At 40.6% G+C, this 26,716-nt stretch overlaps 1 protein-coding gene across 1 annotated transcript in view; it reads right to left on the reverse strand.

Annotated features, from left to right (window-relative positions):
• FNDC3B (fibronectin type III domain containing 3B) overlaps nucleotides 1-26,716 on the reverse strand; it is a 182,610-nt gene that overhangs the window by 71,552 nt on the left and 84,342 nt on the right. The window contains exons 4-6 of the mRNA XM_019007844.1: nucleotides 18,483-18,559; nucleotides 10,965-11,208; nucleotides 9,735-10,019 (exon numbers count right to left, since the gene is read on the reverse strand). Coding sequence (XP_018863389.1) covers nucleotides 9,735-10,019; nucleotides 10,965-11,208; nucleotides 18,483-18,559 — 606 coding nt within the window. The remainder of the gene's footprint in view (nucleotides 1-9,734; nucleotides 10,020-10,964; nucleotides 11,209-18,482; nucleotides 18,560-26,716) is intronic.

A 26,716-nucleotide genomic window follows, 5' to 3' on the forward strand; every position in this document is an offset into this window, starting at 1 on the left:
AAAAAATTGTAAGAAGGTAACTGCAGGCCAAATTTTGCCCTCAGTCACAACTCCTCAGCCTTGCTCAAAACAAAGAAGAAATGCCTTCTTTAGATTTCATGGTGGGCAATGCAAATTGCTTTGGGATGCTGGGTTTTAGCAATAACCATTTCAGTCTCAAGAACAGAGTCAGAGTACAGCAAGCTATTCATCCTCCATGAGAAAGTAAGCAAGGAAAAGTTGCCCTAAAACAGATAAAAGTAGAAAATGCGTCATCTTTTTACTGTTTTTGATTTTTGTCTAAGCATTTACATTAACGCAGAAATTGTATTTCTATGCACTACTTACACTGTTTACATGTCTTTAAAAGATGTTCAATTTCAGAGGAAAAAAAACATTTGGATTTGTTTTTTTTATTTTAATACAACCATTCCAAATCATGGTGCTAGAAAGGCAAAGATTTTTCCTGAAGCCTGCACTGGGATTTTTCAATGGCAAGCCAGTGAGGAGCTGCAGTTACAACATTCTTTGAATGAACCTAAACTCTTCTGTTACCAATGTAAATTACTGACCTATTTTTCCAGATTAAATATATGATACAATGTAATTGCAATGAGTGGTAGAGAAGATCACAACAATCCCAGAAAACAAACATTTTTCTCTTTCAACTCAGCCCCGGCACCACAGCTCAGAAATGGGGGAAAGGCAAAGAGCTTTCCCTCCCTTCTTTAAATCAACCCAAACACCTACAGATTGACAGCAGAACAGAAATAAATTATCTCCTTCATGACAGATGACAATCAACTGACTCAAGCAATCCCAGCCTAAATTGTTTTGCAGTCGTGTCTGAAGGATGAACTATGACTATATGAGCTAGAAGGATATTAAACAGAACATTTAATAAAGACTGGGGGCTAAATTTCTAAAATTAAGAAGTCAAAAAGGCTGATGTAATCTTATCTGTGCCCTCTCATGCCTGAGATGGGAAGAATGAGCTCAAGAATGTTTAAAAAACCTCATCTATATTGTCTGTACCAACTTCCTACTTGTGGGCAGAAAGAAATGCATGGGCAATTAGCAGTCCTGTATGGGATGAGGGCAAAATGTGATCTTGGATATTGGCACAACCAGTTTCACCACTAAGAAACCTTCCAAATATTTAAAATATTTCACAGAAATATCCACCTGATTTCTGCTTGCTGGGAAGGATTCAACAAAGCTACAGGGATTTCAGCTCATTCTGGATTTCATTGCCAAGATGAAATTCAGGCACAAGTCACATGAATCACAGTAAATCAAAGCAGCTGCTTCTAAGCACTGCTCCTAAGAGGGGGAAAAATAAAAAAAACAAGAAAAAAAAACCAACACAAAAACCAAACTCAAGCTTCAGGACAAAATCTTTTATAACAAACCTTGGAGAAAATTGAAATGGCTGCTTCATTTTAAAACAGTGTTTATCCTTTCTGTTAACTGCAACACTCAAAGCATCACCCTGCGTTATGATTCTTTCTCCTCTTAAAAGCAAATACACTGAAGGTCACAAAAACTTTAGAAATCAAATTCCACCCTTCCTCAGAAAAGGAAGAATAACCTATGGGGTTTGAAGCACAGCCTAAGGGAGTTGAGTAAACAAATCCCATTAACTTCAGGGGGACATGAAATTTCATTTCACCACCTTTGCAAATCCAGCTGGAAATACAGATGGACATTGTTCAGAACATCTGGCTATACAAATAAATGTTCTTCATTAAATCATTAGACTTAAACCCATTTTATTTTTTACAGTCTGGAGGGAGGAAATGTTCTACCTCTTCCCTATAAATTCCCTCTCTCTTTTGGCTCAATGTCCCACATATTGCCAAATAAGGGAAACACGGTTCCCTTCCTTTGTCGGTGGTCCATGTTATCTCCTCCTAACTGGTGAGGATACACTGCTTATCTTGCTCTGAAGCACTGAGATCTTGGTGTAACCCTTCTCCCCATCACAGGCATTTAATCAGTGAGCATTTAAGCAGGATGAAAATGCACTTTGTATGATTTTTTTTTTTTTTTTTCTGTTGGGTGTGTATCCATAAATTATGTAAACTCCTAGGAAAAAGGTTCAGATTTCAGTCTTCTGGATTTGACTGTCCATTGCAGCAGAAGCTGCAAATTCTTGAGATAATATGAAGATCCTCTGGGGGAAGAGGTTGTGCCTTACGTCATTTAGCACTGACTTCCTGATAAATGATGGAGCAGACAGCTTATCCAGCTCGCCCTGCCAAGGAGATCCTGCTGGCAAAATGAGGCAAGGCAGGAATAAAGCAGATGAGAATAAAAATATGAGAGCCTGCAGAAACTGATCAGGACTGGGAAAAACAGCTTTGAGGTAAAACACCAGCTGCCAAATGGGTTTCTAAGTCCTATTAAGGTCAAACACGAGTCCTGGAGCCAGACTCCCCCACTCTTTACCAGATATGCCCTGCATGTTCCTTGGTGGGCTTTGAGCTGTGTTTCCTGTAGTTAGCACACTTAGGGAGATTAGGGAGCTTCTACTGAGATTTAGTTTGTCATGGATGCTGTGATGAGACTGAAAAATGTAACCAGAACTGTGGTGACCCCTTGTGTCCCCTGGATGGCTCAGAGCCATGGATGCCCAGAACACCAATTCTCAAAGCACCTCATAACCACACTGCATCATTTGTATCCACACTGCCCTGTTCTCTCTGCATTTTCAGGCACAAAAGATTTAAACAAAACCAAGTTTGAGACATTTCCATTCACCTTTAAAAACAGCTGACATTGAAGATGGGAGAATATTCTGCAATTAAATTATAAAATGCTCCCACTTAGCTGATGAAGAGAATCTCTTATCTACAACTTCTGGTGCTCAAGTTACGAAGCTGGTTCTTCAGTCTTTCAAGGTAAGTGTATAAAAATAGAGTGTATCTCCTCCCTCCCAGCATCAGCCCTTCCCAGCTTGTAGAACTCCATGCTAACAAAGCAGTGTAGTGTGAAAGAAGGTGGGACTGCCATGGCATTCAAGGCTTCCTATAAACTTTGGGTTTGTTCCTGCAGCATGGACACAGCAAGAGAATACCTCCCTGTTTGTCACAGGTCACATGCTGACAAGATTTCGCAGGCTTGCAAATTCCTGGAAATTATCTGCACATGGGCAACTTCTGGGAAAGAGTTGGTCAAGATGTCTGAGAAGAAAGTACCCACAGGCAGCTGAAAGCAAAACACTGCTGGGTTTGGAACTGGGCAAAGCTATGGCAGAGGCAGGGAGTGCACTAGGCATGGTCTTGCTTTCCAGCACCATTTGTGATATTCAGTCTTCACCTTCCTCCATCAAAGCCCCCACGATGTAAGGTAAGCTTCAAGGCAGCAGAGGAAACAGATTTGTTTCTCTCCCTCAATGGAGTGCATTTCAGGGATGCTGGATAAACATTTCAGCCATTCTTTTTGCTGAAGAAAAGTAACAAATTAAGCCTGATCTAGATAAATTTGTGCAGGCACACGGACTAACAGGAACTTGGGAATGTACTCTACCTGAACCCTGCAATATGTTTCTAATACAGCCATCAGTCTATATAAAGCTCACTTAAGTGGTTACTTTATGTGACTATTAGGCAAAAATATAATTTGGTGAGAATCTGTGTGGCCCAGCTAATGGAGTTCAAGCTGTAGACAAAGGTGTATCTGACACTCAAAACCACTTTGTTTACTGCCCAAATGAGCAATTTTCAGGCTATTATTTTAGAGAAAATACCAAATATAGAGACTGTTGAAGGAGCAGGCATGTTTCCAAACAGAAACAAACAAAAGCAGAAGCTCAGTCATTATGTGGGAGATAAGGTCAAGGCACAAGAATATCACACTGGAAATTCTGGGTGTTGCAAATGAACACAGGTTTCTCAAGTTCAGACTATGCCCTAATTAATGCATCCTATTTCCTCTCATGTATTAAAACTTACAGGAAAACAGCACAGAGCACATAAAACCTATTTTTAATGAGATGTAAGTCTGAAGAATTCAGACAAGTAGTATTAATGGCTAAAACTATTAAAAAATGCAGTAGGAACAGTAACACCATTTAGATTTCATGTATGATGCTGATCTGTGCTCTCAAGATTCAACACCTCTGTTTCCAGTAAATGTTATGTTTCTTGTTGCATTATTTAGTATAATACTAAAATTCACTTAACCTGACAGATGTATTTTACTCTTGCATTTTTTTTTTCCCAGTGTTATTAATAAAATCACTATGTCAGTTTTGACAGGTTGTTTTCAGGAGACAATCTTACTGAAACTCCTTATTTTATAGAAGCAAATACATTTGGGGATACCAGAGAAGCTGCATTGAACATAGGGGTATTTAATATGGCACCAGAAAAAACATTTTGTCTGCAGAACATTTCTACATTAGTATAACAAATGTCTATTAGCATGTACCAAACCATCAGTTCCTGGCTAAAAGAACATAAAATTTACATGTATTGTCTGTGTTTCTCAGCCTCTTTGCTTACAGGGACCAAAAGTGATGAAGCTACTCTTAAGCTTTTAAATCTATAGGATATACAGGAATAGATAAATGTATGACTCAATAACCAAAATGGATTCAGAACCAAAATAGAAAAGAATTGACAGGATCTAGAATGAGTAAGAAGAGGAACTTTGCCTGGTTCCTGTCTGCACTGAATCACAGCTACAATTTCCCTTTAATTCACAGGATCTGGATTAAAACAACTTGATACAGTTAAACAAAAATAGAAAAAAACCCCACGTTTTTCCTAAGTATATTTAAATGTTATGTGGAAGACTCAGAGAGAACAGGATGGGGCTGTACCAAGAACACCTCAGCTCTGGTTTTTCACACATCATCCACTCTGCATCACTTACTAGCAGCTTGCAGAGCACATCCCACCCCACTCAGGAATACCTGAGCATACTTCTTCACCTCAGAACTTCTGCTTTGCCAAGCTAAATACTTATTTTAAAATGTTTTCGAATTAAAACCATCATCATCAGGAAGCTCTCTTGCCAAGCCCATTTTCTGTGCATTCCCAATGCATGCCCCTCAAAGAAAGGAGCACACAGATCTTCTCAAATGAGGACAGAAACTTCTTTAGGAACACTTTTACAAAGGCACACACCTCCCTGCCCAGGCTGGGTCTGCTTGTTCTGGCTCCCAGCTCCAGCACAGGACGCACGCAACAACCCATTGCCTGCTCCTCACTTTTACCCATTTGAAGTGGTTTTTGGCTGTCTTAAGCTCTTCAAACTTCAAAAACTTCAATAAGGATTAAAAAAAAAATAAAAAAAAATAGAAAGATTTTATCACATTTGAAGAGAGGAAAAAAAAGTTGTTTTATAAGGAAATAGGCAAAAGCATTGTCAGAATGCTCCAAACCACTTATGTTCCCACAGTACTTGCAGCCACACACACTTCTTGAACTACCAGATCACTGCATGACCAAGAAGGGAGCCACTGAGTGCATGAGAAGGAAGTGACTCAGACTGAAATTCATAAAGGACAGCATGAATGGGACAGGATTTCCGCTTACAGCTCTTTTTACATGGCAAGGCTCTTTTACAAAAAAAACCCAACAAAAAACAACCCAACCCACAAGAAACCCAACCCTGCTCCCTCCTCTGCCATTCAGTTTTTAAAACAGCTCTGTGGAAAAGCTCCAATATGGATTTTAAATCAGAATCCCGGTATCATAACTCCAAGCCTTCCACCTGTACAAGACACCATCCATCATCCTACCAGAAACACTCAGAAGAATTACTACATTTTCAGTCAATTATAAGCAGTTTCCTTTTGTTTTTGCCTTAAAACAGCCTATTTCCAACATAACTAGAAATCTTTATTTACAAGTGCACCGCCCAACACAGCATGATGCAGTCCATGGAAAAGGTCAGAACTGCACTTATATCCCCACTCTGAAACCATGAATTTCCGAGTAAAAAGTGGATGTTGCTGTTACAGAACCACCCTGGGATAAGGGTGCATTATAGAAGAACCAACTTATTTTTAATGTACCATGATGCTGTACAGAGCAGAGGTGCACAGGCTGGATCCACAACTGGAGAGGTGACTGAACAGAAGTACTCCAGAGTAATTTACTTAATTTCAGTACTGATCACATTCAGAATTGACTATCTATAACCCATTTCTTCTACCAGTGGTGAAGGAGATTTTTGGGGAACGTTTCCTTCTTTTAATGTTGGAATGAAGGTGGAAGTTATTGACACATGGCAGAATTTTCCTTGAGCACTTACTCAAATTTCACAGGCATAATACATGAAATGAGAATAGATCTGGATGGAAAAGTACATTTTTAAGTTAAATATCACATGTACTGAAATTTTTAGGGGAAAGGGTCAAGTTGTCCTTGCATTGTACCCTGGACATTCTCTTCATTATTATTCACATGATCACAGAATGGATTGGCTTAAAGATCCTCTCGTCCCCCCCCTGTGCAGAGACACCTCCACTTTCCCAGGCTGCTCCCAGCCCCATCCAACCTGGCCTCGGACACTCCCAGGGATGGGGCAGCCACAGCTCCTCTGGGCATCCTGTGCCAGGGCCTCACCACCATCACAGGGGAGAATTCCTTCCCAATATCCCATCTAATCCTGCCTTCACTCAGTTTAAAGCCGTTCCTTCTGTTCTGTCACTCCATGCCCTTGTTAAAAGCCCCTCTCCTCTCTCTTGTAACCTCTTTAGGGGCTCTAAGGTCTCCAGGCTCATCCCTCTCAGTCTGTATTGGCCAGGAAGGTGTCCCAGCCCCCTTACTGCTCCTGCAGCACTACAATAACCTCAGCCACAGCACAGTGGGTGTGCTAGGAAGGAGCAACACACCCCTCAGAGAAATCACTGCCAAGAAACAAGGAGCAGGACATGCATCAGCTTAAGCACAGGGGCAGCAGATCCAAGAAGAGAAACTCCCATCCCCCCCGGTCACAAATGTCCCTGTGTGGATCATCTTTCCCTGCTGATTAAAGCAGACACTCCAATTGCCTCTCTGAGCATCAGCTCAGGAGCAGCTGTCACTGCTGGGAGAGATGTCCCTGGTGAGCTCCCACCCACGCTTCCAGCTCCCAAACTTTGCTCCAGGCAGCCCAATCCCCAAGGACAGCAATCGCTGCCAGGCTGCAGCGCTGTGTACTGACACAGGCTGTTCTCTGCAGAGCTGAGGCTGTGACTGCCTGCTCCAGCTGTGTCCGGGGCTCCTAAAGCCCCCTCCCCTGCCAGCAGCTGGATCCTGGGATTGCTCCATCATCCAAACACCCTAAAGAAGCCAGTTCCACTGCAGGAGCACACACACCCTGCAGCCAGATAGGAAATGATAGGCTATCGAGCATACCACGTATCCAGTTTAAAAATTCACGCAAAGCCCTCAGCTCCAGCTCTCCTTCACCTTACTCCAAGTTTTACTGCAAATTCATACATTCCTACTTCCCTCCTAAAGAGTTTTTTTGGTTAAGTGGTTTTCTAAATAAAGACTTATCCACAAGTTTTATACATATATATACACATTCTTATATATTTATGTATCTAAAAATAGGTTTTCCAGACTATTCTGCAATTTTGGAAGCAGCCACACAGCACCATAAAGTTTTTAACTATCAGCAGGCTTGAACACACATCCACAAAATCTGTAAGTTTAGACCCCTTTGCAATTTGTTGCTTCTGACAAATGAATTTTTTCTGGCTATTCCAAAACCTGTCATCAGCATAAATCAAATTAGCAACTGTGCTCAGACTGCTGTTAACTCTCACCCTAATTATCTCTATGGCCAGGTTAGTCAGGTACTCATCAATTAATCCCCAAATAATTAAAAAAGAAACAAAGAAGGTAAGTATAAAATGGCAGACATGATTAGAAGCTTGTAAATATCAAGTGGGAACTTATTTTAGGGAGTTGCTTGATGAGAGCCTTTAAGAAACCTCTGTGACCTTTCTGCAGAAGTTTACATGGAAGTTTACATGTATGACTATAACAATAGACTGATGTCAAAAACCTCACATTTGAGCCCACAGTATTTTTTTATTTATTTTTACTATGAAAAATATTCTTCTGTTCCTGTTTTGGCCATGGACGTGCTGCAGAGCAGCTGATGCGACTCCAGGGCTGCCACTTCTGGGTGCAGATACAGAACCTAATTTTAAAAGGCAGGAGGGTGGGACAAGGGATGCTTATTTGCACAGCCTTCTATTAGGGACTTTTCCACAGCTGGGGGAGGGCTCCATCCCTTGCTGTTCCCAGTCTGAAGGCACTCTCTGGGTGACAAGACTGGATGTGCTGGAGCCTTGACTCCACTGATTTTCTTGGCATTTTAAAAGTGTTCGTGCTCTTAAGATGCAGCACAGCCGACCAGGCCAAGGCAACGAATTAAACAAACACAAGGGCTGCAGGAAACCCTAAGACAAGATGCTTTAAAATGATTTCTAGATTATTTCAGAAGTGATCTGCTGGACTGACTCAATACCCACTGAACTGATAGTGTAAGGCAATACTCTAATGCAGATCTTTCACACACGTGCCTCAAACACCTCACGTATTCCACCTCAAATAAACACTTAAACATAAATAAGAATACTAAAGTTTGCATAAGCTGATTGGCAAGAAATAACTGCGAAGTCTAATGCAGTGATTCGTTTTCTTAGATTACAGCATTCCCAAATACAGCTCCTTGCTAATTCTAAAGACCCTGAAGCACATCTGCAAATCCTCATTCCTTACTATGCCAGCAGCATTTTTTCCCCCCTCTTTGGCTGTTGACACAGCTAATTTTCATAACTTATTTCTTTCAGTTATGTCTCACATGTAAAAGTAGAGAGCCATATAAATATACATTCTATAGATAAATAATGGAAAACCTATGTTTTACACATAAATTTACTCAAGATATTTCAGTGTGTGCTACATTATGAATATCTTGGACATGCTGCTTTGGTTACTACATCAAAGTTTGTTCAGGCAGCTGCTGCTGTAGCAGTCAGCAAAGTGACAAGCAGAGAGGAGAAAGGCAAGTAGGTATAAGGGATTAAAACAAGTTACTAAACTCAATTTACGTAGAACTGTCTGTGTGCAGAATGGCTTGTGATAAAGGAGACTTGATTACAGTAAAGCATTGGATTGTTCATCTAAAGTTTGAAATTTTTAAATGGCAAGCCTCTGAAAATGCTCAAGAAAATTATTTCAAAAGTAGCCAGACTTATTTGACCACTATTTCCACTGCCTAACACTAAGATATTTCTTCTCAGTTTTGTTTTCAACTAATCTTACTTTCATTGAATTTTCACATTAAAAAAACCCTTGGTTTTTCAGTCATCACCTCTAAACTTTCTAATAACTTTACCAGGTTAAGCTAGGATATGCAAAATAGTGGTTCCTAGCAGTCAGACTTTAGCTATAGCTTAATTGTCCATGAAGATTTTTGTGACGTGCCAAGATACCTCTCCAAAAAGCAAAATTAAACCAAGACCTCGCCCATAAAATGCATTTCTGCTTCCAACAGATAGAAAGAGAATGATGCTGCATCGACCAAGGGAGCAGTCACGAAAGATGGGGAGGCACAGGGTTCACCTTACAAAACAAATACAGCCCAGCAAGCCCAGCATTCATATTTAAGTTCACACCGTATTAACGCGTGGGTGGGAGTGTTTCTTGGCACGGCCACTGGATCCATACAGAGGAGGTCAAGAAAGCCGGAAAGGTGCAATAAAAAGGAATTAAAAATAAATAAAACCCTTGTTTTACCATGTGGGTCTTGTTCATTTGACTTTGGGCTGCTCCTTGCTCTGCGCTCCGGTTTCTTCAGGGCCGGGGCTCCCCCGCCGCCGCTGCTGGCCCCGTTGTGGCTCTTGGCATAACCATTGTACACCGTGGTGCAGCTGCCTATATGGCTCTTGTAGATGGAGGAAGGAGGGCTGTTCAGGCGGTTCTGGCGGTCAATCTGCCTGTCTTTGAGTTTTTTGTGCTGTGGTTTGCTGTACTGATCTTCCCTGGTGATGTAGCTGGACATCCCATATAGTGGTATGATTTCTGAAATGGAACGGTTCACCCGTGTTAACTCGGAATAACAAAAATCACTGAGGTCTGTTTGGGGTTTTTTTTCCCAGAAAATCAAATTCCTGGCCATCTCCAAATGAAATTACTCCAGCTGTTCCTGGAGATTTTTAAAAGGAAACCCTTTTTTGCAATTATTTTGTATTAACTGTGCTCCTTTAATGATAGAATTTTACTTTGGATAAGTGTGTAAAATACTGCTATTAGGATGATGTTTTTCCCCTCCTTTTCAGTACTTATGTTCCAGGGACACAGATTTCAAGCAAAAATCCAGACAGAACTGATCTTGTGGAAAAAGCCTTCAGAAGTTGAGAGCAATTTAGCATTTTCTTCCTCAGGGGCTGACTGGACAGAACAAGCTGAGATGTGCTGGTTTCAAGCTGCCAGCCCTAGATTACATGCAATTTAATTTCCCAGTATAAATAGACTTTACAATCGTGTCAGCTGTGCTGCCTAAGGAGAGAAGTGCAACACCAAGTAGAAGCTTTGGAAATTAAAACTACCTAAAAAAAAGTTTAACCATTATCATAAATATCATGTACACTCTTCAGATACACTTCATTAAATACAATCCCCACTTCTCCCTCCAAGGATGACTCTTTCTTAACCTAAGGCAGGTCAGCTTGAAGGAATTAGAGTATTTCCTGATTTTTTCTATAATTCAATCCTCCTCCTTGTGCTTCACTTTGAGTGTGAATCTTGAAAATACCATGCCCAAAACAGTCTTTTCTTTGTTGGCAAAATAAAAATGGATACTCTGGGTAGCTACAGCCCCCCCATGTCAGGTGATTAAAGGAGGCTCCCTCCATGTAAGAAAGGCACTCTCTAAGTTCTCCATTCCTACTCTTGGTTCTCCCAGCCCTTAAACCTTGCTGAACACAGGTGTGAAAGGCCATTTCCAGCCCGTTCCTCCCAGCTCACCTTGCTCTCCATATATTGTTGGGGGAAGATGATGCTGTGGGAAGAACTGTGGTGGCATGTCCCCAGGTCCAGTGACAGGAGGGTAAAACGCTGTGTGGGAGTTGTGGATGAAATGGGGATGGTGTGCCAGGTAGGGGGGGAGGTGATGGGTTGGCGAGATGGCCGAGGGGTAGCTGGGAGGGAAACACTCCGGAGACTGCGGCGTCACCACCACCCTCCGCACGCCCGTGCTGTCTTCTATCACCTGCAGGGAAAGGAGCACGTCAGGCACCATCAGAAACAGGCACACCTCTAAAACAGCATTGTTTACAGCTTGTCCTCCCACTGGGAAACAGCTGGGCCTCAGGTTTAGCTTCATGAATAAACACAATTCTAAAATTAATATCAGCAGAAATAACCACGGTGGTGATGTGGCTTTTCCTGGAGACTCAGATATCCACACTAATCACTGGGAGCTGTACTGCTGCTAGTGATAACTATGTGGGTTAAGGGACAGAATAAATAACCTGCATTTAGGGAGGAAAACAATTGAAAAAGAAACACAAAGCACCAAAATAAACGTACTCATCGGGACTGACCTTATATTCTGCCCATAAAATTTCTACCACGGATTTTGACAGCGCCCTGAGAACAGAGTTAGTAACACTTTGGAAAGCAGCTGGCACTGCTCTTATGCAGAGGATGAACACAGACATGTACTCTGCAGGAACCTGCTGTGCTGGCCTACATTTGCAAAGGAGCTGCTCTGTTTGTAGCAGGTAGGTTTGTAGCTCAGGACAAATCATAGGGCAGAGGGTTTGTTTCTGTTACAGAGCTGTTCTATACATCCACACAAATCAGCTCTGGGATGTGCATAACTTGGCCCCTAACGCCATAGTCAAAGCATGTAAAAACAGATACAGGAAGGTGGAAATGTGCTTAGGCTGAAAAATGGTTTTCAGGCTATAATTTTTCCAGAGTTGTATTTCTGGAGAACAGTCAACCAGCCAAATTTCAATCCAGATTTAGGAACCAAGCTTTTCTTGAAGCTCATTCGAAAAATTTCTGCCATTTCTAAAACTAAAAAATACAACCAATTATTATCCCTTTGACTCTGTATGCCGGCATGCATGAGGCAGAAAAGCATGAAGGAAGCCTAATTTAATTTCATACAACAAACAGGTTGTTAAAAATCCCATTTTCTCTGAACTGACTGATGACACACAGATGGAGCAGTATCTGTGACAAGAATGTTGTATGAGGTAAGTGACCCTGCACCAAAGGCACCTGCTGCAAGATGCTGCCTCTCTCAGCTGATCACCACACCATCAGCTGGAGCTATCCACCCCACAGCAGAACCAGCAGAAGAGACTCTGCTGTGGATTGCCCACACTCCAGTGGCTCTCATCACATCCCAGTGTCTTTACTCTAAACCACACCAAAAAAGTGTATCCAGGAGCAGAGGAATGGCACAGTGGCTGTTTGTGCCACACAGGACCAGCCCTGCCCAGGGGCAGTGCCCACAGCCCTGAGCAGAACTGCTCCAGCAAACAGCTCCTGCCTCAGGCATCAGCTGGGCAAGGTATCACAACAGGAGAAAACTCACCCAGGAGCAGCTGCTGACCCAATTCCTGCCCCAGGCCACGTGTGCCCTCAGGTTATGCACATTTACTCCTGTTAGCTACGGGTTGTGACCACGGACACACAATTTCTGTGGCTTGGCTGGCCTCTACAGAAGACAATTTTCTATAGAAAGTTTATTCATTCACTTGTAACATTTCACATTAAAAATGCGTTGCTTGCTGAGTAACCATTACAGCAATTGTTTGGCTTAACGTACTTGATTCTACCCTCAAAATTTACGACTTCCACTAGCAATTTGTCAGCTGCCAGCTTTAAATTTCAAAGACTTTACAGAGTCCTCAAAAGACAGCTGAACCTCAGAGATTTAGACTATCACATCCTTTCAACTGCTGCACTTTCAGGCTTCCCAATTCTGCTCCACAGCATCTCTTATCCTGCTGCCAGGTCTCAAACCTGCACTCTGAAACCTGGAAAAGAGGGAAATCCTTTTCTGATAAGCACACATTTGGAAAACAGAACTACTTATCTAGGACTGTGCACAAAAATGCTGAATTTAACTCCCAGACTCAGATTATGCTGTAACTTAATTGAGAGAGCAAGTTCCTACATACTGATGTGAGAGGTTTTCATCGTGGCTTTAACTAGTCCAAGCCTCAAAGCCACCTCCAAGCTCTTATCTCTGCATCTAGACCAGCTACATGTGCCTTTTGTGCTCTGGTGAAAGATGAATATATTAAGGAACAGATTTAGACAGAAAGCTTGTACACTGAGCAGCACATAATGTAAACCATATTTAAAATTATTAGGATTCAGCTTCCTGAACTATCATCTATAAAGCAGGGAGGAAAGCTCAGAGTCCTGTCAAAGACCTTTCTGATTAAATTACCCTGCTAGATGAAGCTATAAAATATCAACAGGACTGACAGAAGCCAAATATGAGGGGATAGAACAGCAAATTTCAGTTGGGAGGAATCTACAACCACCAACTAGTCCAACTCAAAGAACGAGCCAGCCTTCCAAATTACTTTAGTTGAAAAGCCAAGACACTAATATCTTTTATTTGTTTCCTCCCAGGCCATGAATGCAGACAGCATTATTGTTATTCTGTGTGCATACATTACAAATGAACACAAAAACACAGGGGACCTTGCAAAACCCACTTTATTTCCCAATCCTACAGGGCATTTTCTCTCTAAACTAGGAATTATTGGCATACATGTACATTTCTGAAGCAGCACATTCCATCTTTAAATACACTATTCTGTCCTTAACAAATCAAAGTTGGTAATCTGATTAATGTGTTTTATGCATTAGGTAGCTATAAAGACTACAGATATCCCTTGATCTGTAAAACCTGCAGTGAGTAGATTGTAGTAGTGCCACTCTGGGAGACAACACTCAGTTCATCAAAGATAGATAAAATCAGAATTGATCCATTCATAGCATTAGCAGAGAGGTTCAACTTTGCTATTTTAAGAAGAAATCTGCAATTCTTTGCATCTGCTTAAAACCATTTGTCACAAAGATCCTAAGTTCATCTGGAAACACTGCTAAACTGTCTCCACTTCATTGCCAAGAATCAACAAAATCCTAATCCTTGTTGAGGTCTCTAGATGCAATTGGAATATTAAAAGTAATTACTATTACTAATTTTAGCACTTTATATTGCAAGAAAACAAATATCTCTTGTCATTTGGCACCCAGAGATAAACTTTCATTATTTTGTGGGATTTCTTTCAAACAGTTAGTAGGTAAATTGTCTTTTGCTGGTATTTTTTGTGCTTGCTGGTGTAAGTGGCATGCCACCTCAATAACAATACTATTATAGCATAGTTCTGTGTGGGTTTTTCCCCATATTTTAGGGAGCTTAATTGCTATGTGAGGTAGGTGATGATCCTTCAGGGCAGTCTGGGTTAACATTACTCATACACAATAAAACTGCCTCCCCCATTGGTTGCCACACTTTGGGAATGCCATTTCAAATGTTATTTGTTTTCCAGTGCAGATATTACTGTAGTAACTAGAGATAATTTGTGGATTCAAAGTACATCACACTGCCCCATGTTGTCTTATTTTTCTCCACTGAAATTTAGTATTATACTCTAAGGAAAAAGGCACGGCAATTGTGCACAGGTAAGTTGTACCTGTATTTTTTGAGTCCCAGTTAAAAAAATAACCACCTTCATTCTGTAACATGCCTTTACTCTATGAGCTTGTATAGCAATATGCAAGTAATTTCCATTTACTTTCAAAAAACCCCAAACAACCCTTATTTTGCTTAAATTTAATCTGCTAGATTCAGCAAAGACATTTGGAGCTCAGCCACTGTGTGGACCACAACCAGTACTTTGTGAATTTCATAAACTAATTTGAAACTTCATTCATCTGTACCCAAAACCAGTACAGAATGAGCTCATCCACGAGGCACTTGGATGTCAACTTTTTATTTATTCATTTAATTTCTTAAAGATGCCAATCCAAGTTCACGCCAGTCACGGCAAGTTTGCATCACTATCTTTAGAATCCATCAGTATTAAATCAAACACAAAATTAAATCTATGCCTTCAGTGTGGAAAATAGACAGATAAACATCTAGAATGCTGGCAAGCAGTTGGGGTACTTTAAATCTGCAATGATACAGTTCTTCAGGACCAGTGCCCATGAACTCAAAAGGATCACCACTTCATGGCTTGCTCCATATGAGATCTGCACAACCTTCCTTGTGTTCAAAGCTTTAATGAGGATCACCCTTGTTAAAGGATGCCTTGATTGACTGCAGTCTACAGAACACCCAGAGCAGCTCTGTGAGCAGAAAGTCACACAAAACAAGATTTTCAGCAAAACCTGATGCTAGCCAAACATGCTTTTGGAGAAGAACACCTCTCTTAGGGGAGAGAATGTACCCAGGACCAAACCCCTGATTTTCAAAGATGGGATAAATTTTCTACCATTTTAAATGTCATTTAAAAACACTGCTCTTTCCAGAAGTTATGCTTTAGTTCTGTCAAATGCCATATGCTTGGTGCAGGAATATTGAACTGCAGGACCATGGCACAAATTGAACATTTCAGACCATAGAAGACCAATGGCCAAAGAAGGTTTTTCAACACATGTGCACCTCATGGTCCAACCAGTAAATTTGTCCTTTAGTCTTAAAATATCTGTGGCAGAGAGCTCATATTAACAAACCTGTAAATAAAATCAAAAGTGGAGTTTCATGCCAAATTTTTATGTCCAACTACAGACAAGTAACTTCTCAAATTCAAGTGGAATTGCTCCAGATTTATTTCAGAGAGAGCAATCCTAAGCCAGTAGCACTAAACAAACAACTTAATGATCCTGCTTTTTGACATTTTCATTTTTCTAGCTCTCCTGATCAGAATACTTCAAGCCTTCCTCCTCTCCTACCAGACATACACTGAAAAGCAGGAAGCACAACTCATGAGGATGTCCCCAAATTTAATACCTTAGCCTTCAAATCCTTAATCTCACTTAAAAGTTGCAGATAAAGAAGCTGACATCACACACATTTAATGCAGATTTCTCTGCCATGTCACCTTCCACAACCAACTTTTACAGCAGAGATATTTTCCACCAAGAGCACAGCAAGAAACTTCTCCTCTTGTCTATATTTAACCAACCCTTAGCCCACAAAGAATTGCAGGGATATGAACCCTGATCTGATAGCTCATATCTGCCAGAGGTGCACAGAGGTTTGTCTGCTGAAAAGATAATGCAAAATACTGGCTCTTCAAAGAGCTGGACTTTTGAGAGCAAAACCATAGCATCAAAGATTTGAACTGGTGGTGTGTATCTGTTTTATTTTCCTGGATCATTTCCTGCCCTGGCTAAGCCTCATCATTGGGAACATCTCCTTAACATCAACAAATCCAGCTTCTAGTCACAATTATTAACATGGTCCTTGAAGTGTAGAAACTGAGTCTGTGTGTGTGCTGCTTCCAGTGGGGCTGACCTTGCAGGGCTCACGTCCTCCTGCCAATTGTTCCGAAGAGGTGATGAAGCACCACGTTAATCCCGCGTTGCAACCATTCAATAACTCATGTAATATTCAGGGCTAACATAGGCTTGGCATAACAAAATGGAAATAAGATTTCATGCCCTTTTTTAATAGGCACTGTTGCTTCTCTGCAGGGGTATTGCTTTCTGCCTGACTCCTAGATTTACACTTTGGGGAGAAATCAAACCAAAAATCAAGTCTATTTTGATTCATATCCCAGAGTGCATTATTTGCTTTATGGCCTTTCCCTTGCCATGTTAAATTTAAGTTGTGTTCTAATTGTTTATCATAAAAGACTGGGTTTAACTATGAAGCAATAGACAAAAGCAAGAGCAAATAAGGCAGAGACATTTATTACAACAAAGAGCTAATTTCATTACTACAGACTTTCAACTACTATTTAATATGAAGCAGTCTGAAAGACAAGAGGCTCACTCACCACAGAACAGAACACACATTCCGCTGCAGAAAAGTGCCGAACACAGAGTTTCCCCCTAAAACTTTACAACATATTTCCAGCTCCTTGGAAAAACTGCTTCAGAGGAGGGTTTTTGGTTGGATTTTTTCTGGTTAAGAAACTACTTAAAGGCTTCTTTAGTGGAATTATTATGGTGCCCCACAAAAAGCTTTACAGAAGAACTGGGCTCAGAGATACAGCTGGAAGACTTTCATCCCTCTGGTTTGGAAAGCACTCCAATTATACCCAACCATTTATCTCAGCACAGAGGTAGAGAGGTATAAACATTTTAACATTAAAAAGGTGTTAAAGTTATTTCAGAGGAAGAATAAATCTTTAGATAAACCTTTGCATGATATGGGCCAGTTTATTAAATTAGGTGAGCCCATAAGGGGCATTAAGCAGCAAAAGCTGCCTCAAAACTCCAACCGGTCCCCTTGGGAGGACTGAGGAGCAGAAGGACCACCCTGACATCCTACCCTCTCTCCTAGGCTGGCTAACAAATTCCTTCTTACTTGAAGCATGTTTTCACTCTGTTCAGAAGTCAAAATACCACAGAGTGATTGCAGTATTTTGTGGGATTTAAGTATGACGCCATCCACAATTTTTCAGAATTACACAAGCTCACATGTTTCCTGAGGAGGAGAAGAGACTCCAGGACATCATCTATTTTCTGCTTAACAAGATGCCAAGCTGTATCTATCAAAAGTTCTTATGCTATTCATAAGGATATCTGAAATACTTTGTGTATTTTTAAGGAAGCTTTTGGTCCAGGTCTCAATGAAAATGGTGAAATTATTGGATTTATTGTATTGTTCACGGCTGTTATGTCTTATATCAATCTTTTGGTTTGGTTTGTTCCTTACCTCAGAAAGAGTCTAAGCTTTGCAGAAGATGGAAGGAACACACTGGTAATCTGGGGTTATTTACACAGAAGAGCAGTAGCTGTTCAAGAGCTCCAAAACCTAACAGCTTTGTGAAACCTTTTCCATTTTTTCCATAAATAGTTAAATCACATTTATTCTTGAAAACACACCAAAACCCTCAGCTCTTGGTATGCTGTAGAATTTCTGCTGGAAAGATACTGAGGATCAATAGCATATTTTACAGCTACAGTGGCTCCTTCTCTCACTTCCATGGTCTCCTACCCCTTCTGACTATCACACAAGGACTTGAGGAATTACCCAACATCAAGGGCTTCTCCTTGATGCATTTATAGGCTCAGTCTGTGTGCAGAGCTTTTGCTGGTGCTCAAACCCCAGATCTATCACAAATACCAGGGTGTGAAGGTGCACATCCCTGCTCACTTGTGCAAATGTGGCCGTACTATCAGTACAGTGCACAAGCATGAAAATGTGCATCACTATTTTCATTAAAACCCCTAAATTAAACTTCAACCAAGTATATTTCTCTATCTGGATCAATGCTTTTGCTTTTACATTTTAAAATTTTTATTATTTTAATTCTTCAAGAAGCATACCTGTGAGATATAACCGGGAGGCACATGAATAGGGGGAATGGATCCATTGGGTGACATCATGGGAACCTCTGCTGGTCCTAATAAAAAGAGAGTAATAAGATATCAGTTTTTTTTTAAAAAAATAGCATAATTGCTTAGAAAAGGTTAAAAATAGCTTTATTTTTGAAGCCTGCAATAACAAAATGAGCAGCTCCACTAATTTCTGGTATATGGAAAATGCCTTGTGCCATCATTCTGAGAATAAGATCGTTGTTCAATGACTTTACCATATATTCTGCTGAAATAATATTTTCATCATAAAACAGCTAGAACACAGACTTTATATTACCCACTGATCAACTTATACAGCATTAAGCAGTAACACAATATGTCCTTTAGCAGCCCACAATTCCTATACTGAACTCTGGTTAAGTTATTCTTGTCGAAGGCATAGGAGCAGGGAACAAAGCAGAAACTGTGCAGCCTGGAATTAGGCAGCTTCCAAGGAAAGCGTCCAATTGTAGCAAAAAAAAAAAGTCACATATGTGAAAAACTATCTATCTATTTAAGAATGCACAAAGACCAAATTCATTATCTCAGCTATTCAGACTAACCTTGGAATGTGGTTATACAAGCAAGAAGCTTATGGTTTCCACTCTGAAATCCAGCTCTGAACATGCAAGTTCCATTTTGAGGCACTGAGTACAAGTACAACAAAGCAAGTGCCATAACCACTGTGCTTCTGGAAATGGAGCCTCACAGCTAAAAGAAAGTGTCTAGATAAAATGGAAATAGTTCTCTCAACTGCTCATTGATTCACCCATTAACTCTGGGAACATCACATGGAGCAGCCAGTAAAACAAACCCCCCAAACATCAGACAGATGTTTGCAATCAGAGTTTGCTACTTGGAAAAGAAAAATTAATTTCATTCCTTCCTTATTGCATATTAAAGTCTAACACTGAACTGTTAATTAGCCCATTTGCCCCCATGGTCAAACTCTTGAGAGGTGCTCAGCAGGAATTTGCTCCTTGTCACTGCAAAGTGAATTTCAGCTTTGACTGACAACACAAAAGATAACACCATCACCTTCTCTGATGGAGAAGCCATCCTGCATCTCAAAACCATATCACATTCTAGGGAAGGAAGCTGAACACTAAAACATATGAAGCACTTCAGGCACAGATGGGATGCAATGGCCTGTGGGAGTGACTGCTCCTAAAACTTAAACTAATCTAATGAAATCTCCAACAACAAACTGAGTCACAGTCTGCTATCTGATATCAGCAAAAGCAGTCCACATTAAATTAGCAGTCATTCCCTAGCCATCTGCATTTTTATACTCCTGCTGCTTCTGGTATAATCAGCAGAACTTCCCACCTCCCAAAATCCAAGTTACACACAGGAATCCATCTGAGTTATTTTTACCTCCTCTTATCTTGGTTTGTTTTCTCTATCCAGTTATTTACAGTCTAACCAGCCCCTACAGCTTTTACTACTCACATCTAGATTTGAAATACAGCAAACCATCAGCAAGTGTATAAGGCAAATGGGAACACTTAAATTTAAATATTTTGGATCTGGATTTGCTGGACTTCGTACTTTCCTACACTTAACTATAAGGGGAATTTTACCTACAGTACAAGCCCAGTAAGGGAAAAAAAAAAAGCTAATACTTATTATTCAGTTCATATGGATTTCTCTCTTACCCTATGGCACTCATAACAATATTTGTCTCCCCAGACAGCCAACAATTTTAGTGTCAATGGAAAAACTTCAGGCTGAACAGTAAGTGATTATTGGGAAGGAGCTGCCATGTAAATGGCTTTATTTAAATCCATCAAAAATATGAAGTGACAATTGCTTCAGAACAGAAATACTGTTTGAATAAATGTGCCTTTCCAATCAAAAAAAATCTCCACAAACTTCTTTTGAGTTTTTTTATTTCTCTCTGAATCCACTTTGGTCTGTACACACTGCCAAGTTTTGCTCCACAGTGAGCTGGGCAGTACATAAAAGGTAAAGACTGATATTGTGAACATGCAATGATGCTTTTCTCAGGATTTAATCCACACTGGATTATCAAGAGCTGTTCAGTTGGTCAGGACAGAACATGCTTGAAAATCTGTAAAATGAATAGTTAACAGTTATGTGGCACATTCATTGTCAATGATTTCTCCAGCTCAAACAACTGCAAGAAAAACTGTTGATATAAACTAAAAAATCCTGAGTTCACCATTTAAACAGACAATAATTTAAAAATTGCACATAAATGTTGCTCAGCAGAATGAAGCATTATGCATAAACTCTTTCAGCCCTTCAACAAAACTTCTTATAATTGTATTGGCCAGTTGTTCTAAAAAAATACCTACTCTAATTCGGAAATAAACTCAAAAATAGAACAGTTTTGGAGTTTCTACACAGAGAGCAGACATATACAACAAACAAGCAGCATTTTTCTCAGCATGCTTCATATCTGCCCTTCCAAACCTTGTGCCAACTGCTCATATGGAGTAGTGATCTACTTGCAGGAAGAAATCAAACCCCCACACTGATACTGTTGACTATAACACTTCCACTCCAATAAAAAAGAAAAAAAGTAATATTGTGTTTTATCATCAAAACGTGCGCCGTGCAAGATGAGTCTTAACCTTGCATATGACCCACAAACTGTTAAAGTCATTTGGATAACAGGTTTTAAAAGACTGACAGCCTGGTGATTTGCAGCTAGATTTTGTTTCCACTGCTTTGATTTCAGGGTTAGCCAAATGACTTTAGCACACATTATTGCATTCCTCTCATCAACAGTATCAAAACAACTTCAAGTGGTAGTAAAATAAAGACCCCCGCCTCCACAGCTCAATGAGTCCCAGCAATGATTAAAGATTCTTCTTGTTGTCCAACCAATATGGTTAACACTGAAACAAAACTCTACCTTTTGTTTAGCTTGAGTTTTGGTTGGTTGGTTTTGGGGTTGCTTGTTTGGGGGATTTTTTTAGTATTTTTTATTATTTCTAAAAAAGCAGAACGTTAGAGGAGGATGTTCCTCAGCTGCTTGTATTCCCAAGGTGGACCTAAGTACTGTATACTCTCAGGAATCACAACTTTGCAAGCTTAAAGAAGCTTGTGGCTCAATACAAAGTTTACCCTAAATGAGAAAACGTCTGTCCATTCTATCAGAGATGCTGCACACTGAAGTGAGCTCTCTGGAGCACTTTTCAAACCTGTTAAGAAAATGCAGATTGGCTGCTGAGTTCCTAATGAAACTGAGCCAGCAGTGCTTGGCCACCTCTGCTGACAAAACCAGTGGCCAAATTCCACCCCAAGCTCCTTTCCCGGGAACACAGCACATCTCTGGCTCCTGGAGGGCTGCCCTGTCCAAAATGCAGGCGCAAGGAAATTATTCCCCCTCCTCTGGAAGAAAAGCTGGAACCACCAAGCTGGAGGCACCAATGTCCACCTCGCCAGGCAGGAGACAGACCCCACTTGTCCCCTGCTGGCAGAGCACAGTTTTCCTATTTCTAACACATTAATATTTAACAGAATAAAACTTTGAATAAGTAAAAGAAGCAACTCAGTCTCACATAGTGGCAGAACTAATTAACACCTTGACACCCCAGTCTCAGCCTTTCCTCCTCTTCCCAAACACCTGCTCCCTTGTCCCAACCTGTCACCCTTCTGATGACATTAAAGCTGAATATTTTAACCATTTCAGATAACCAACAAGGTTTTGTAAATCTATTGCCTTTTTAAAAAAACACCTGCATGCTCAGTCTAACAAAAATGACAACAATCATTCTTTTCCTTCTTGTGCCATGTTTTATTGGGTGATTTTACTGCATATGAAAACAGGGCTCCCTTCCACCTCTTGTCTCCCACTTGCCCAGCCACAGGATGCTCCTGTCATGCAGAGATTGACAGTTCTGGTCATTTTTATTCCTTTTGGAATAATGTCACAATGTACTTGAGAAACTTCAGTCCCAAGATTTTCAAGGCTAATTATAGCCTGGGTTGAAACCCATGACACTTTCAAAATTCTTGTACAAAACCAGTTTTGGAATAAGTATGCGCTTTTTTTCCTGTTCCCTAGTGACCTTTAATGTATGCATTAAAGATCACTTTAATCAATTTTCTTGCTGTAAATTATGGAAGTCAGAATCTGGCATTTCAGTTCCTCGAGCTACAGCAACTTCTTTCCTATTTCCCTCCTTCCACAGGGCAAAGAAGTCATTTTAACACACCATTTTCATGAATGCTTAGAGGGCACTGCTTTTCTTTATTATGTCCCCAATAGAATATTTTTCACATCCAGCTCCAGCACATAGGCATGTTTTACAGAGTTTCTAGTGACTGTTTTGCAAGTACCAAACTACCAGGTTTTGTTATTAAGTTCCCATTCTGAGAGCAGTTACTGGAAATTTCCTGAAGTTCAGGAATTTCTCAGCCTGTTTCCAGCAAACACATACCAATTTACCATTTCACACCATAATACTCTCACCTGCAGAGAAACAACATGAAATCTAGTGATTCTGCAATTTGAGTTTCAAAGTTAAGAATCCTGTATATTTTAATAACAAGAACTTACTGAACTAGCTAACTGAAAAATTAAATTCACGTAAATGCATTAAATTTTATAAAGTTTAACAGTTAAAATTAACCCATGGAAAAATATTTTGCCTCTCCCTGATCCACAACAAAACTGGTATCACATCTTTCACATGTAACGCTTCTCAGGAAGTAAATCTATGGAGCAAGAGGTGTGACGGAATGAAAAGGAGAGATAATTAAAGGGCAAATTGGTCTGCTTTGCTAAAACAAATGACCCAGGGCTTGCTGACCTTGGCTGGGACCCAAGGGTTTGCATTTTCACATGGATGAGCAGCTGTTCCGGAACAATTTCCTCAATGAAACAAGCACAAACAGGCTCCCTGTCAGGCACACGTGTCTTCTCCCTCCACTTGGTTATTCTCAAAGCAGCTTACGAACTAAACAAGGTGATGACAAGGAAAAGAAAAAAAAAAAACACCCTTCCAGAAGATCCTTCCATTCATCTTCTTCCCTCCACAGCAGAGCTGTGGTGAGCATTTTTCCAGCCTTTTGGCCACAGCCTAGAACTCTTTGTTAGCACCAAGAAAACATGAGCTATCAGAGCACTTTGTAAAAATCTTCAAACCAGGATGTAAAGAGCTCTCACATACCAGTATCACCACAATTTTGAACCACACTTTCCTAGACAAGAGCTAATTCAGCCTAACTTACCTCTGCTCACGTACAGTACAAGGCAGAGTTAACTCCCAGATGTCTATTCAAGTTCTTAGGTCTTAAATCTGCTGCTGATCAAGATCTAAATACTTTGTCCTTAGAGCAGTGTGAATTTGTAGATTAAAGCAGCTCCACATTAGAGAGAAAAGGAGTAGCTTGAACAATATTAAGTGCTTGAAGGGTTGACAGCTATAAAAAAAATACCTTTGGAGAAATCTGAAATGGCAGAAAAAAGTCCCACTCATGCTGCATTCAACCTGTCAATGGCAGGGTTGCGAAAGATGCTATAATAAAGTTACCTGTGCTTTGATAAAAAAAGTGTCCAGCACTTGGTCATCCTCATGGCACCATCTCATGCCTGAGATAGGCAGCAGGCAGAGTTTTATCCTGCTTATCCCTACAGCTGCCACATGCCCATTCACATTCTGGCACCTCAACTGCTTATTTTCTATTCACATCACAGCTAAGTAGTATGAAGTGATTCCTTCACCTTTGAAGAGTGCAAAAACATTACCAAAACCCTCAAGTTTAACAGAAATTACTCCATGAATTTTTCAAATTATCTTGGATCCTGCAACAAATTACTATTTAAATGGAAATGGAACAGCTAAAAGAAAAAAAAAAAATAGAAAAAAAGAGAAGAAAAAATCGGCTTGAGAAATCCTGCAGGTGTATGGTTTAACCAGTGAGCACAGTCACCTTTGTATGTGCAAACACAGGGTATGACAATGGACATTGAAGCACTTTTGATGTAGGTAACACACACTTCTTGAACTCCTTGTGACTTCTATGACCACTCCATGTTTTTTCTAAATCCCCAGACAACAAATATAACAGTTCTTTACTCACTCTCACAATTGTGAGTTGATTGTCCATTTGCCGTAAATATAATTTAAAATAAGATGCCAAACAAACAATGCCAAAAAAAAATAAGATGCAAGTTATAAAAAACCACACTGGTGCCTTGGAGTTTCAGTACATGATCATTATTAGGACCAAACTGCAAACCCCAAACGTTCGAATGACACGTTCAGCCCTCGGACTCTGCAGCCACAGACCCGACAGGACCAGCCACGCTCCAGTCTGGGTTTGACTGATGCTTTCAACATGTGCAGATGAACTCACTCAACCAAACATCCAATCAAACTGCTCAGAAATCCATGCCAAACGCATCCAGCTGACGGTTCCTGGAGCATTTTCTGGCTTATTTACACGACAGCACCTTTGCTGTTTACACTGGAGCCTCTTGAAAGCCTTTTGCGTTACGGCGTTTGCTGCTTGACCTGCTGCACGCAGCGGGAGGCTCCAGCACGCCCAACCTGGAGTTAAACAACAGCACCCCACACTTTCATGTCAGAACCACAAGATTCCTACTCAGCAGCGTGCTGGTTTGCAATGTGTGTCTCCCAGATGTTGTATTCTGGTTTGGGGCATATTCTAGAAATAATGCAGTAACCTGTAAAAACAGGAAATTAACTAAAAGCTATTGGTTGCCCCGAACATGCCCTGTCCAAAACTACCACAGTACTACAGCAACCACACAGCAGCACTATCTCAGCTGAATTCTGAGAGGAAGTCAGGTTAAATGCTCACTCCTGTCCACCACAGAACTACGAATTAGTAACTTTTCAAGCATCAAACATTTGTTGTTTCAAACATGAAGTGGTTTGAATTTGGAGAGACTCCAAAAATTTGGATCCGGAGAGCACAGAGCTGTCCCGCTCCTCACCTGCCATCCTACACCTTGGTTTTGGGTTCACCACACTTCACTACTTTAACAAGCAGAGAAAGGTCCAGACAAGATCAACAGGCTGTTTAACAGCCTGGAACATCCTCTCCTGGTGCATCTAAAGCTTCTCCTCCTGCCGTGGGGCTGGAAGGAAAGGGAAAAAGCACCTGGGGACAAGGACCTGGTCCCAGAGCACATGGCTACCCCACCCCAGTGACAAAGTATCAGTGACCACACTCTGCAGTGATGACATTTAAATTTATACATTATGAGAACCTTGGACAATCTAAAGCTCACTTAAGTCTTTCAGAAAGGTTGGACAAGTAAACTTGTTCAGCCACAGAGAATGGAGCTAGACAAGGGGGATTCTTCAGATCTCTTGCTGTTCCTTCAACATTGCCAGGTGAGTTTTGTTTCTTTTTTAACTAGACCCATATATCTTTCACTCTAGAGCTTCAATTTACAGGCAACATTTTGGAGTGGAACACTTTTTGTTGTTATTTTGAACAGAAATGGAGTATTTTCCTGTCCTAATCTGAACAAACAAGTCAGTCTTTTGCTAAAATAAACCCTTTCTGATGGTTGGCTCACCAGTCGCTACTGCAAAAACACTTGCAAAGAGGATGTTGCAATACTTCAAGCATTGAAAATAAGCATATTCCCATGGCAATTCACCAGATGGGCTACAGATTGTAAATCATAAATGTCTAGACTGAAACACAAGAGACAAACATCTGTCTAAAATCAGTTGACTTGAATGGCAAATACTGTTAAATAAATTAGGACTACTTTGGAAACAAAGAGAACAACCAACTACTTGAAAACATCTGAAATTAATCCATTAGCACACAAGCCACAACACAATAACCTGAAACTGGAGAGACATTCATTTCGTGAGGAATATTAGCCCAAGATATGACATCCTGACATCTGAGGCAGGAGCACAAAAGCGTTTCTGTGACCCAGCACCACGTTACCCCACGAGGACTCACGAATCCATCCCCAGAACATCTGGCTGGAGCACGGTTGTTATTCCCCTCGCTTCACCAGTGAAACTGTGGGACAGAGTAATGAAATGCCTGATGCAGGGTCACACAGGAAGTTTGTGGGAACGTAACTGGACACAAACCCAGAATAGGATTTAGGTCATAAAGCAATACTTAAGCCTGACTATCGCTTCAGAACACAAAAAAAATTGTAGGGTATTGAAGAAAAAGTACTCTGTTTCGGTGAAAAAAGTAAGTCTTCCTCATAGCTATCTTCT

Source organism: Parus major, chromosome 9 (genome assembly GCF_001522545.3).
Source record: "Parus major isolate Abel chromosome 9, Parus_major1.1, whole genome shotgun sequence".
Classification (NCBI taxonomy): domain Eukaryota; kingdom Metazoa; phylum Chordata; class Aves; order Passeriformes; family Paridae; genus Parus; species Parus major.